The 15,000-nt window shown below is 32.8% G+C and overlaps 1 protein-coding gene across 1 annotated transcript in view; it reads left to right on the top strand.

Moving 5' to 3' along the window:
• LOC145303585 (protein Wnt-10a-like) overlaps positions 1–15,000 on the top strand; it is a 197,716-nt gene that overhangs the window by 113,387 nt on the left and 69,329 nt on the right. The window contains exon 2 of the mRNA XM_080145129.1: positions 6,904–7,169. Coding sequence (XP_080001255.1) covers positions 6,904–7,169 — 266 coding nt within the window. The remainder of the gene's footprint in view (positions 1–6,903; positions 7,170–15,000) is intronic.

Here is a 15,000-nt window from a genome sequence, read left to right as displayed (position 1 = left end):
GCTTCAGATTGTGTATTTCCATTACCTCTGCATTGTACTACCTTCTACACATTCTGTTTAACAACATACTATACAATGCTTCAAGCAAACTACATCCACCTCTTATATATATATATATATATATATATATATATATATATATACTAGCAAAAGTACCCGGCGTTGACTGGGTTCAAAAATAGCCTACAGAAAATGGACTCTGATTTATGAAAGTATGATAGGTTATGAAAAGGAAGGCTTGTAAAGAGATAGCTTTGAATTTGGGGGTATCAGTTTTAATTATTTAGGCTAAGTTGATTTCTGTTCAGCATGATATTATTACAGCGTTTCAATTAATAATCCGTTTATTCATTATCCATGTTTCCCAGTAACGTCTCTCGCTCCTGTACAGGGCCCAAAAGAGAGTCACCAACAAAATAGGTCCCGAGCTGTAATCTAAACTTCAGCGCCTATCCCACCGACGAAATGTTGCATCCCTCTGCTTGTTTTATAAGTATTTTAATGGTGGATGCCCGACGAACGATAAGTCCTCGTACCCCCTCGACGAAAATACCCCGAAAAACCCGACAAGCAGCGAAGTCTCACCCCTATACAGTCAAGATCCCGGGATGTAAGAAAGCTCTTTCCCAGAACTGCAAAACTTTGGATTTCTCTTCCGGTTTCCTGCTTCCCCAACTTGTACTGACATGCAGAAGTTCAAGTGTAATGTGAACAGACATCTTGCTGCTAAACTCCCTACATTGTACCCCTGAAACTTAGGTTTCTGATGATAGCCCCCTACATCAAAGTGGCAAGGTGCCTTGTTTGGGGTGAAAATGTAAAAAAAAACGTATTGTTTCTGAACATCCGAAAGAAAAGTTTATTTTCTAATTGAAGCGCCATTTCCTGAATATTTTCACGTCCTGGTTTCGTATGAATTCGCAATAATCTATTAAACACGGTTTAAATATTGCTTCTGCTGGCGTCATGGAGGATCGAACATTGTTATTTTATATTATTTTATAAACCTGCAGAACTTCTAAAATGGCTTTTTTAGTAAGTGTAACTTTCGCTTTCTGAAACGCCTTTTCGGAACGTGTTCACGAACTGTGCCATTGTTTCTTGCATCGCGATCGTAATATACTCTACTGCGAATGTTGGACAGAATAGTTCAAATTCACGCGACGTGAGCGTCGTTCCTTTGTCTGATACCATAAATTCACTGAACCCAAACTGAACAAACAGTTCATGCAAAAACATTTAATGGTTTCTTCCGCGGTTGTTTACAAAGAAATACACCGGATATTTTGAAGGTGTATTCAAATTGTGATGAAGTAGTTATGTACAACGATCGCGTTGTTATACTGTAGCATTACAGAAAAAAAAAACACTCAAATAATTTCAACTCCGTCAATCAGGAATTTCGAGAATGAAAAGTCTCATGAAAAGATGTATATTGGTCATGTATAGACAAATACATTGAAAAAAGCAGTGCAAGTATGTGAAAGTATGTGAAAGTTGTGCACTTATAAAATTCAGACCCTGGCTGAAAACTGAGCAGCTGTGGTTTAGGATCCACGTCGATTTTCTGACCCGTTAGATGGATGCTATTACTTAATAGTGATGAACCGTTTCTCAAAATGGCAGAAAATATTAAAATGTAACAAAAAAAAAAACATATCATTGAAGAGTTGGACATTCATATCTGAAACTTGGCGTTTAAGTCAGACACTGACTGACGTTTATTTTATTTATATGGTTGGACTGCAGAAGGGATTATGATACTGTTTGTATTTATATGTATTTTGAAAAGAAATGACATCCAGGGTCAATAATATAAGCAGCCAATGATAGAATTTTAAATTTAAAATGTGTAACATTGTAATTTTATTACCAGCGATATCAAATTATTCACCAGTCACTATTAGACGATCTAATTTTTTTTAATGTGTGTGTATGGTGATGACATTCATTTAAATATGAAAATTCTTTAACGCATTAATAGTGAGGCCCGGTGAAATTCCACAGTGGTTTCTACATCAATCGCTGCAATTTACTTTTAAAAATTATGTTCATTCTGAAATAACGAATGCATTATAGGGTCCATTTCATTAAGTGAAAAAGAGTTATCTCTACTTCCATAAAAAATGATTGTCATTGTAAGCTAAATACTCTTTAAATATGTAACATAAATATATCTCTTCTTTATTCATCCAAAATTGCAACATTATACATTAAAAAACAATAAGCATTCTCTGTGTTCTTAGCGTAAAACAATTCTTATCTTAGCTAAATATTGTTTCAACTTCATAAAACGAATGACATTGTCTGAAATATAATTTAAAATTGTATTATTTTTTAGTATAATTTGATTTTAGAATAATTCCTTTTAAAATGGATAAGGTTGGAATTGTTTAACTTAGTGACATCATATTAATCACGAGTGGCTATCGTTGTTGCTTGGACGATCTAATTTTTTAATGGGGGAAAGGTGATAACGTATGTGCGATATGAAATGCCTTAGCATGTTATTATTTAAGTTAATTTGGACCATTATTTGGACTTCTCATTTAGATAGTACGCAACTGTACGAGGGTCGTTCCAAAAGTAAAGCCTCCTATTTTTTAATTAAAAAATCGAAGAGCTACAATAACGGGAATAGCACCATTAAAACGAGCGAGCTTTTGTGCTGCAGAATTTATTTCTCTACATAGTCACCAAAATTCTCAATGCACGTTTGCCCGTGATGAAACATGCCACAGTCATAAAGATCTGGGCTTTCTTTCTTATGCCCATTTCTGCCACCACACTGAAATCGACGAACCCATCTCATAACTGTGCTTACATCAATTGCATTGGCTTCGTAAACGCTGGTGAACGTTGATCGGTTCAACGGTCGCTGGTGAGCGTTGATCGATTCAATTTTTACTGCATAGAGGAATTTAATGAGGCATCTCGGCTTCTGACGCACGTCAATGACAGGGGTTGCTTTCTAAGAGTCTCACGCTAGCAATATCTGAAACAGAGGGATGAAACTTGACAATGCAATTTCCAATCTCTTCTGATCCATTCGGGCGGAATAGAAAAATCAGAAGCGTTACTTTTGAAATGTCTCTCTTATGTAAGTCAATCCAGATCAAAATTAGACACGTCATAATCGTTAAGTGCGCAATAGTGTTGCATAGTCATCACGACACATTATGTCATTATAAATGACATGTTCTATAATCATATTAGCGGGCCGCCCGGCATGGCCGATAGCAAAATATACTTAAATATGATATTTTAATTCATACAAATATTGTTATTCATACAAATATTTTAATTCATACAAATATTTTATTTCATGCAAATTTCATATGTATTATTATAGATAAAATTCTATATTGATTATTATTTGGTACCAATATATATATATATATATATATATATATATATATAATTATTTTTTTACTATAATAATTATATATATATATATATATATATATATATATATATATATATATATATATATATATATTGTAACAGTTTCAAAAGGTTTTTGAAAAAAATGACCTCGATACCATTCGCTGGAATTGAAACTAAAACATTCTTAGTCATTATTTAGCGCTTCAGCGTTCGTCATTACTGTATGAGCTATCACATGTATCAATAAAACGACTAAAAACTAAGCGAGTTCAAGTTATGTCTACGCATGCTCAGAAAGTATTCGATTTACTCCTGCCAAGGTCAACAGCTTTATTTTTCAATTCTGACCTCTTAGAAGCTATTTTTCATGTTAAAAAGCAGATCGAAAGTGTCCCCGAGATCTCTGTACACCAAATATTCAGAAGGAAATTTGGTAGAGACTTTGCGCACACACCAACAAAGCCACTTTATATATATATATATATATATATATATATATATATATATAGAGAGAGAGAGAGAGAGAGAGAGAGAGAGAGATAGAGAGAGAGAGATAGAGTGAGAGAGGGGGGAAGAGAAAATGAGAATATTTCCGTGTGTTAGAACGTTTTCATCTTAAATTCTACGCATTTATGCAGAATGTAGGAACTATGCATAAATAGAATCAATTTATTAGTGAAATGACAACACTCATCTAATAAGAAACGATAAAAATGAATAAGTAATTAATAAACGCTATTATCCATTATTGAGTATATGAAGAAGTTCGTTTTAATAATCTTTTAATATCAATGTCAGAGCGAGAGAAAAACCCCTCAAATTTATAAGCATATAGATATGTCGCGCGCTTTCATCATGACTGTATAAACTAACGATATAACTGCACGTGCTTCATTGTCCTTAATCCGTTCTTCGTACAATTTATTTTTCTTTTTATAATTATATATTGAACTAATGTTTTTCCTATACCCATTTGTGAATTATTTCACAGAATTCTGATTTTTTCGATAACCTCAAAATATCTCCCAGTAACGGGGTGCCTTTGGATTCTTTGCATCTGAATGCTCCAAATTTACGAACACTTTTGGATTTAACCGAACATTCATTCACGTGAAATCATTTTTCATTTTTTTTTCTCCATTTCCTCTGCGCCATTTTTTTTTGTTTGTTTTGTTTTTGTTTTGTTTTTTTTTTAATATATATTTTAGCAAGTACACCCTATAGTTCATTTGTTTCATTAAATACTTTAAAAGTAAAATCTTATTTCGTATTTTTCAAATTCCTGGTGAGAAGAAAAGTATTTCTTTCGAAATTCCGCGGATTAAGGAAAATCCACTTCTTTTTTCTTTCTTTTTTGGAAATCAAATATGTTTTTAACTCTTGTTAAAGTTTTTTTAACATGTTTTATTAACTCTTTGCGTTATTATAAGCGCTATTTCATATTTGGTTTATTGAGCTTTTACATCTACTTAGGATTGCTTTATAAATATTGACTCTTTAATATTTAAAATATATTTTAAGTTTACTATTTTGGATTATCTTTATATATATATATATATATATATATATATATATATATATATATATATATATATATATATATATATATATATATATATAAACAAATGATTAATAAAACATGTTAAAAGACATCTTGAAAAAGAGTTAAAAACATATTTCATTTTAAAAAAGGAAACACAAGATAAGTGGATAGTCCTTAATCCGCGGAGTTTCGAAGAAATACTCTCCTTCTCATCAGAGGGCAGGAATTAGCAAAATGCAGGATCGGATTTTGCATATAAAAGTATTTAATGAAACTACAAGTAAATCACAGATCTTACTTGGTTAAAATAAAAGGGTGAGGTAAGGGGAACAGGAGGCAAAATAAAAATAAAAATAAAAAGATTTCACATGAATGGACAGTCCGGTGAAGGGTAAAAATCCAAAAATGGTAAAATCCAAAACGGTAGAATTTAAAATTTCAATCCGATAGGTAAATTCCATATGGTCCAAAATAATCCATAAGTCAGAGTTCCTTGGAAAAAGTGCAAATGGAATGAATTCCAAATCATTAAAAGAAAAGTACTGGAGAGAATATTTAAAAACACGTGCGTCTAACGTTTTATTATCTTAACAAGAGTGACACATCAATGTATGTATATAATTGTCTAGTGGATAAACGTATCTACGTCGTCTTTTCATGTATGTATAATATCGATTCGTTATAACAGGTGTATATAGCATAGCAATGCGTCGACGTATAAATGCGGTGCGCATATGTGTATGTAGAGCATTTAATATCTCTATAAACAGTTCAAGAACACATGACCGTTCGGTAAACGGACTACTAATCTCAGTAAACATTTTATGCATGCTTGACGTACAGACAAAGAAACATGCCTTGCGTTCACCGATTTATTTTGTTTGCTTGACGTGCTGTAATAAAGATGCTTCCAACTTACAACGTACCATGCAGTTAAACAAACGATAACTTCGTTAAACTTTAGATATATTTTATTTCACTTCCATGTCCCCGTGGCAATGCCAAGTCATTTTGCGAGTGTAATGTTATGGTTACATGTTAACATGGATTAACATGTTGCGTGTAGAGACATTCGCAAACGAAAAAAAAAGGAAAGAAATTCACTTCTTTTTCTAGTTGAAATGAAAGGCATTTATTAATGGTACTATTCTAACAATGCAGTGCGTCGTTTTAAAAGTCTTTTAGTTAGCTATGTAGTTGCTGTATCGAACATGTGCTTTAAAGATCGTTCACACCACCATGAGGCCGCACGCAAATCTGACGCCGGCACGCCTTGTCGGTATGTAACCACGCGTTGCCTTTTTGTCTCCTTTTCTCTTTCCCATTCATCATCTCCGCGGTGACGTCAGCTCGTACACCGGCTTGGTCATTTGCATACATGCGGCTGCTTGTGCTAAGTACGCGTCAGCAGCTTTGTTACTTGTTTTTACACCCCATTTACTTCCCACGGTGTACCAAAACAATCCATCGCCAAACGAATACGACGCTAACTTTTTTCATTGTTACATATATCCAAGAGTTTCTTTGTTCACAGAACCTGATTGTTCCACCATTTTGCGTTTTCAAAAAGGACAGCTTTTGTTATTGTCCCCAATCTATCGTAAATCCTAAATTCAGACTGATTTCTATCTGTCTACAATTCCATTCTTGTAATTTTTGTTTACTTCTCATTAGCTCCAAATATTTAACGTGTCTTTATTTAACTTTCTATTATTTGTTTCAAATATTTCATTTGTTTCGATTATCATTGTCATAGACATTTCATCATCTGTCAAATATTTCATTTGGCTTAGTTATGTATAATGGATAATTAAATGCTAACATACTCGGTTCTAATTGTAGGACCAATTATATTACAATAGTATTGCATTAGATAGATAGCATCGACCTGTTTTGTTTATGTAAACCGTTTCATTTTCACTTCACTAATCTTGGAGTTTTCTTTTCTATTTTTCGGTTCCTGAACTGTGCAGCCATCTTAGCAACGACATTTTAAGGCTACACCTAGCCACAGATCCACCAAATTTGGATACGAACACGGTTTGCATGAATTACCCGTATCTCTCGTCAGCTCAGTTCGAGTTGTGCAAAATCTATCCTGACGTGACGGCCTCGGCCATTCAAGGCGTGCAGGTGGCCGTGCACGAGTGCCAGTACCAAATGAAGACCCACAGATGGAATTGCTCAACACTGGAAACAAAAAATAAGAATCCGGAATTCAGTCCTGTTTTTAAACGCGGTAAGAAACATTTTTATTTTGGCTCCCGACGTAAATTGTGTCAAATTTGTTCTGTTTGTTGGTTCTTTCGTTCGTTTTTCTTTTGATATTTGTTAATTATTTACGGAATTGTGCAGCAATGCATATGACTATGAAGTCCTTTTTATGGGTTTTATAAAATACAAGCAGCAAGACTCAGCATTTCCCGGAATTGTGAGCATATTTTCTTATAATCATAAATATTTTTTGTGAATTGTGAGCATATTTTCTTATAATCATAAATATTTTTTGTGAATTGTGAGCATATTTTCTTATAATCATAAATATTTTTTTGTGAATTGTGAGCATATTTTCTTATAATCATAAATATTGTTTGTGAATTGTGATCATATTTTCTTATAATCATAAATATTTTTTGTGAATTGTGAGCATATTTTCTTATAATCATAAATATTTTTTTGTGAATTGTGAGCATATTTTCTTATAATCATAAATATTTTTTGTGAATTGTGAGCATATTTTCTTATAATCATAAATATTTTTTGTGAATTGTGAGCATATAATCATAAATATTTTTGTGAATTCATACTTTGACAGAAAAAGGGTTAATCTTATTTATTTCCACGATGTTACGGTGATCACTTCAGTTTTTTTTATTTTTGTTTTTATTTTTTTGTTTCCATACATTTTTGCTCATCATTTACATAATGATTGATTTATTGATTTGTAATCATGACTTAAATGACAAAATATTTATTTCTTTTTATTTTATTCATTTTTTTACATGTTCTTTACATTGTATGTATTTTAATATATATATATATATATATATATATATATATATATATATATATATATATATATATATATATATTTAACCCATGTTTGACTATGATCTTTTTCCTTTTCGTTCAACATGTTTATATTTGCCTATAATTTATTATTAGTTTCTTTCCTCTAAAATCTTGTAGTTTTAACAGTTATATTATGAGACGATACGAACGTTTAAATTTCTCAATTAATATTAAAGTTAATGCTTTTATAAAGTTTTCAATTATAAAAAATATCTGTTTACGCGCTCACTTCTTTAAACGCTCTTTCTTAGTACGTTAATTCCTTAGTCTTCTATTTGGTTTTTGGTTTTTAATTAATAAGCAACGAACTTTAATGCGTATAATACTTATACTGTATCAAATATATATTAATTAACTGGGGTTTTTTTTTTCTTCATTGAACGGTGTTTTATTTGTATCTATCGGTGTTTTTCCCCTCACTATCGCACTATTTCGCCTGGCGCTTCGTCATCGCTATCGCATTGATTCTTCGCCGAATGGTCGCTGCATAATTCGCTTAGTCTTTCTATTCCTCGCAGTACATCTAATGCCACTTCAGTGTATCTTGCTAAAATAAACATGTGTTCGCAGAAATAGGTGGATAGAAGACGACTGGGAGTTCTTTCGGTTTAATATTGCTCACACAAAAAAAACTAGCTTAACTGTTACTAATTAATCAATTAACTTTTTAATACAAATGGGTGGGCATGACGACAGAGATCATTATAGGCATTTCGCTCTTGGCTATTAACAAATTTTTCTCTTGATCATTACAACATTATTCTCCAGCTCCATCGTGCAACGTCTCAAAAGCAAACTGATTTTTAAACATGCTTTACTCTCAGCTAGATAAGAGGTGACGTCATTCTCTGTCTTGTCTAACCTATTTGACCTCGCCTTCCCTGTCTTGTCAAACCTATTTAACCTCGCATTTTTGTGTTTGAAAATTCCAGACACCCCCCCCCTGTCTATGGTTCAATCACAGGAAACCGATCTGCTTTGTAGATTTCCTGTGAGCACTGGTAGCCTTAGGAAAAAATTAACACTACTTTATTATACGTCACTATTCGACATAGAGCCATTCATAATGTAGCACATTTAGGCTTGTTTTTCGGGCATATTTAGATAATGTACTAGCAGGGTGACTCGACGTTTCCCGGGGTTGAATGGTAATTAATGAATGTTCCACACTCCAATAGTTTTACTGTCATGGAAATCAATGAAATAATTAATTTTTCAATCAAATCACTGCACCTAGAGGAAGCTTCACACGTCTCTCGCAGTGACTAAGTCCACAATGTATTTTAGTCTATATTACGCTGTAGAGAATCTACCATTGATTTTATAAAATTATTTTTATATATAACGGCTTGCATTAAATTTTAAAATGCAAGTATCATGCTTCAATTGTGCTCTAAACAGAAACATTCATTTTCAACACGCATTTGGCATAGCAAGGAACTTACTGTTGATTTTATATGTCTGACATTAATGTGTGTGCCGTGATAATGACTTCAATTTTAGAGTGAAATGAAAAATGTCAAGTAACGTTACGAATTTCTGGTTTAAACAAAAATATTTATTTAGAACGCGCACCTGTCGTATCAAAAAACCTACTGTTGATTTTATATTCTGGGACTTTCAGCTTGTGTGGTAATAAAACTTCTCAAATGCACTTGTGATGTTAGGCTGTGTAAGGTGTTAACTTTGGTTAAACTCGTCTGTTCTTTCTTTCATCGGATTATTTCGATTATCGATTATCGATACTTATCGAAGACATTTCGACACACATCTTATTTAAAAGTACTGCCAGGCACATAAAGAACCTCCGTGTGAAATTTAATTAAAATCAATCAAGCTGTTTTCGAGTTCATATGGACTGAACACACAGATAAAGTTCCTTTTAAATAATAGCAGAGATAGAGATTACTGGGTTTTTTATACGAGGGATATTCCAAACGTAATGCCCCCTATTTTTCACTATATCCGAATGGATCCGAGGGGATTGTAAATTGCATTGTTATTATGGTGAACTGATGTATTCATGGCTTGAAAGTTCCATCCATCTGCTACAGATATTAACAGTGTGAGACGCTAAGAAAGCAACCCGTTTTCATGTACGTGTATCAGAAGATGAGATGCGCCATTGAATTCCCCCATGCAGAATAAAATTGAACCGATCAACATTCACCGACGCTTGTTAAACGTTTGCGAAACCAACGCTGTTTATACAAGCACATTTGAAAGATGGGTTAGTCGATTTCAGATTGGCGACAGAGCTGTGAGCGATAAAACGCGCTCAAAATTTTACGATCAAGGCATCATTCATCGCTTGCAGATGTGCATTAACATTGTTGATGACAATGTACGAAAAAATATTCCAGAGCACGAAAGGTCGCTTGTTTTAATGGTACTATTTGCGTCTTCATAGCTTTTCGACGTTTTATTTTTTTTTTTAGTAAAAAAAATAGCAGACCTTACTTTTGGTACGACCCTTGTATATATATATATATATATATATATATATATATATATATATATATATATATATATATATATATATATATATATATATATATATATATATATATATATATATTGCATTTTCGAAGTGTGACTTTTCCTCGGTGTATTTATTTCTTATAGGTTTTCTCTAGTTCCGATATATACTTTTTTTCGGTATTGATTTTGTTATGCATCGTTGCATTCTGTGTTATTTTACCTGCCAAATATTTATTCGTTTATCGAAAATGTTTCTGAGTTTATATTTAAACTAGCAGGGCTACCCAGCGTTGCCCGAGTTATATAAAAAAGAAAATGAAATTGCGTTTGACTGCACTTGCTAAATAATTCTTGTTTTATTTTAATTATTTTTACTATACAATAATTTATATCAGTTTGGAATAGATTAAAATAAATTTTAAAAAAACACAAAAAAACAAAACATTGTTATTTTGATAAAACAAAAAGTCCGCTGATGTCGGCGCACTGCTACGAATCCGGAATAGATCATAGGAGCGAGAGAAAATGTGTTAAGCGTTTATGATTTAAAAGAAAGAAAAAACATTTTATAGTAATTTTGGTCTTTAAATTAACCCTCATCTAAATTAACCGCCAATTAAAAAAAAATCGAAATAAAAAAAATCATTTTTGTTTTAATTTTGGTTTTCCAGCAATAACTTAGTAAATGCGACACGGGGTGGATTTTCTGTCCGGGATCGAACGTGGATCAACGAATATTCCCCACTTCCAAAATTTTTTGTTGTCAGCTAAATCGGGGAAATCGACTATTTTTAAATCAAATCAATCAATTGCCTACTCTAGTTGGAACTCTCTGCCGCTTGCCTGTCCCCCCCCCCGAATTCAACTTGGATGTCTTCAAGTCCAACACAAACAAATTCCTGATGAACCGCCCCCTTAAGTAATGACGCCTATCAAATCCCCAATATTATTACTACGATACTATCCCATTGATTACTGTACACACAATAACTCTTATCCCCGAGTGGCTCCTGAGCCTTGATAAGTGGTGACTCCCATGTAAAAAAAAGCCATCGCGGTGCACCGGGAGGATGTTACACTGCCTCACCACGGTGACTTAGTCCACATTACATTGTAGTCTACATTTCATTCTAGAGAACTTACTGTTAATTTTATAAAATTATTTTTATATAATGGTTTAAATTAAATTTTAAAAAGTAAAACCCACGTATCCTTCGTCAATAGGCCTAGCATTCAATCGACTTGATTGAAAAATGGTCGATTTCACCGATTTATATGACAGTAAAATTATTGGAAGTCTGGAACATTTATTCGTTTATATATGAGATAGAGGCAGATGAACACGGAGAAAAAGGATAAAATTTCAACTTGGAAAATTCGAAATGTTTATGGTACAATGTAACTAAAACTGACACTTAATCCGAAATTTTTATTTTGTTATCTCTTTTAAAAAGATTTATAATAACAAAATAGTTATTTATAATCCGTGATTTTATTTTCAGTATTACATACTGACTGAGGTTACTCCAAATAACATTTCTGGATATATATTCCTTATGGAAGAATTTTTTATAACCGAAAACTAACAAATACTTTTTAGAGTATAGTGAATGCAAGTGATCCCAAAAAATACTGATATTGTACTGATTATAACATACAATATGTTATACTGGTGTTCTATAAGAGTTGTTTTTAACGAAATTATTATGTTTGTTTCAAGTTCGTTTAATAAAATCATATTTTTCTTCGGATTTTCCTGCTACAAATAAACACATTGAAACAGATTTAGCAAAAAAACGGAACTAATAAAATTCTAGTATGATTATGTTAGATAAGTGTTATATTTATATGATCAATATAAAAAACGAAATACAACAAAGGCATTTAAATGTACTGCACAAAACGAATGCTTAAAATGGAATTTCAATATGAAATGAATATGTTTTTTATCTTTTTTGTTCGACGAAGAGATACCGCATTACAGCCGTTGTGATTTTTATAATATTCCAGAAATATTCTGATTATTGCTATGATATGTCGCTTTTACTCTATGCAATAAAACATCTGATTTGCAATTTTTGCGATAGTTATTCGTATGTAAGTTTTATACAAGATCAATCAATCAACAGTTCTGGTTTTGCTGGAGTCTTTATATATCTCTACTTTAAAAGCGAAGTGGGGCATTTTTTTTAAACCTTATAATAAAAAGATCGACAAAAATGTAAAAAGAAACAGGATCGACTAAAAGTAAGAAAAATAGATTGAAAAGGAAGAAGATCGACTAAAAGGGGAGAAAGAGAAAAGAAAAGGAGCGGTGAAGAAACTTGAAGTACTTTTCGCCGACTGTCTGCAGAAGTAAATGTCGGAATGAAGTAATGTTGGCATGAAGTAATTTCTATGAGGGGAAAAAACACCGCGTAGAAATTAACCAGGTGGCGCCTGTTTAAAAACGTTCAACGAACGTATGTGGTCCATCTGTTTGCAAAGAACAGGTCTGCAACAGTTTATTGTAAGGGCCTCCAACAATCCGAGATGTTGAACAGACCTAGCCCTGTGCAAAATAGAGAACCACTCCGGTGTGTACTCACTCACACATTTATTTGAACTGGTCAGGTGATCACCGATCGCGGTAGCAGAAACACGTGATCCTGCAGAGGAGTCTAACTTACCCTGTCGTATATATAAAAGGACATGTTGGGAAATTCTGACCTCCAATCTGTCACTCGTTCTGCCCACGTAGTCAGTTCCACACTGACACTTAAATTTATAGACGACAAGACTAGTTTGAATGGTGGGCAAAACATCTTTCTGAAAGGAAGAAAAGAATTTCCGAGTGGTAAAAACAGGGCGGACTAAAGTGGCGGGGAAACAATTATGGGTCTGGTGAACAATCTTTTTGATGATGTTATCACCTGTTGAACCCAACCATGGCAACTTTATGTAAATCGGACACCGGGAAGGGCCTATGAATCTACTAGTATTAAAGTCCCCGACCTTGTTCCTTTTCAATTTATTTTTCTTACTTTTAGTCGATCCTGTTTCTTTTTACATTATAGTCGATCTTTTTTTATAAGGTTAAAAAAAAATGCCCCACTTCGCTTTTAAACTATTACAATTCTGTTGTGCTTCGAATTTACTATCATATCTCTACTTATATATATATATATATATATATATATATATATATATATATATATATATATATATATATAACACTTTGTGTATGTATGTGAGTCACTGCTGGGAGGCATTTGGAGCTTCCTCTCAGTGTACCACGGTGGGTTATCGACTAGAGCAAGCAATCAATTGATTTGATTGAAAACTGGAATAAAAGTATTGAAAGTATAAAACACTCGTTGATCCTCATTCAATCCCGACCAACGTCGGGTCTCCCTGCTAGTAAACGATATAAACAAATTACTAGAAGCACATAGTCCTCCTGTACTTTCCCTGGTTGTCTATAACAATTCACTAACTCCAATAATTATTTTAGGGAGTTTTCAACATATGCATATAGTCTATTAACATAAGGAGTATGAAATGACATTTTTGAGGTTGAATTGTATTATTTGCAATGTGGTCGCGTGACGTATTTTAAACATAATCACGTAATGCAACTCATACAACGACGTCGTTACGTAAACTGAATTATTATTTTGTGAAGAGACCTATTTCAAAACTATTTAAATTTAGCGGTGGTAGCACGATTTTTACTCACTAATTATTTTCTCCTTCATTTCTCCTCAATTAACCAGTCATCTGCTAATATTTGTCAACCAGTGCCGTCCGTGTTTAACACCAGTGCCGTCCGTGTTTACCGTTCTCTTCCGATATATTTCACATTAGTTTTTTCGTTTACAATTTTTTAAATAAAGATCGCTCCCTTCGCGCGTTCCGGACACTTTTATAGGCTGTTCGTATATTTTCATCAGCTTAAGGGAATGTCGGAATAAAGAGAATTTCGAACGGGTAATAACACCTCTTAGTTTAATCTAATAATAGACACTGGGATACTATGAATCTAAGATCAACTTTAGTCAACATAAACTTAAATACGGAAAAGAAATTGCAGTGTCGCGTTCGAATATTTTATCTTCAAAAAACATTCTCATTCTAACTTTGCAGACTTTTAATTCGACTTCTTTTTTTACATACAAATCCTAAATTTAATAACAAATAGCAGATACAAAACAAGATTTAGCATTATTCTGTATTTCCACATGAGATTTTTAAAAATTTTAACCTTAACTAAGTTTTTTTATAATTTTAACCTTAACTAAGTTTTTTTTTATAATTTTTAACCTTAACTAAGTTTTTTAATGTGGTCCATTATTTTACAACCGCACATGAACAATTAGTTTCGAAAAATCTTTCGTGTACACATTGCGCGATTTAACCTATTCTATTAAAACGGACATCATAGCGATAGTCGTCGATGTAGCAATGCAGGGTTGTGTAGAAAATAAAATATGGTGCGCCCTGCTTTGCTCAAGCTTGGGACAAAATACTCGCCAGTG

Source organism: Euprymna scolopes, chromosome 19 (assembly GCF_053919585.1).
Source record: "Euprymna scolopes isolate OS-2025 chromosome 19, ASM5391958v1, whole genome shotgun sequence".
NCBI lineage: Eukaryota > Metazoa > Mollusca > Cephalopoda > Sepiida > Sepiolidae > Euprymna > Euprymna scolopes.
This window is presented reverse-complemented; position numbering and strand designations above follow the sequence as displayed.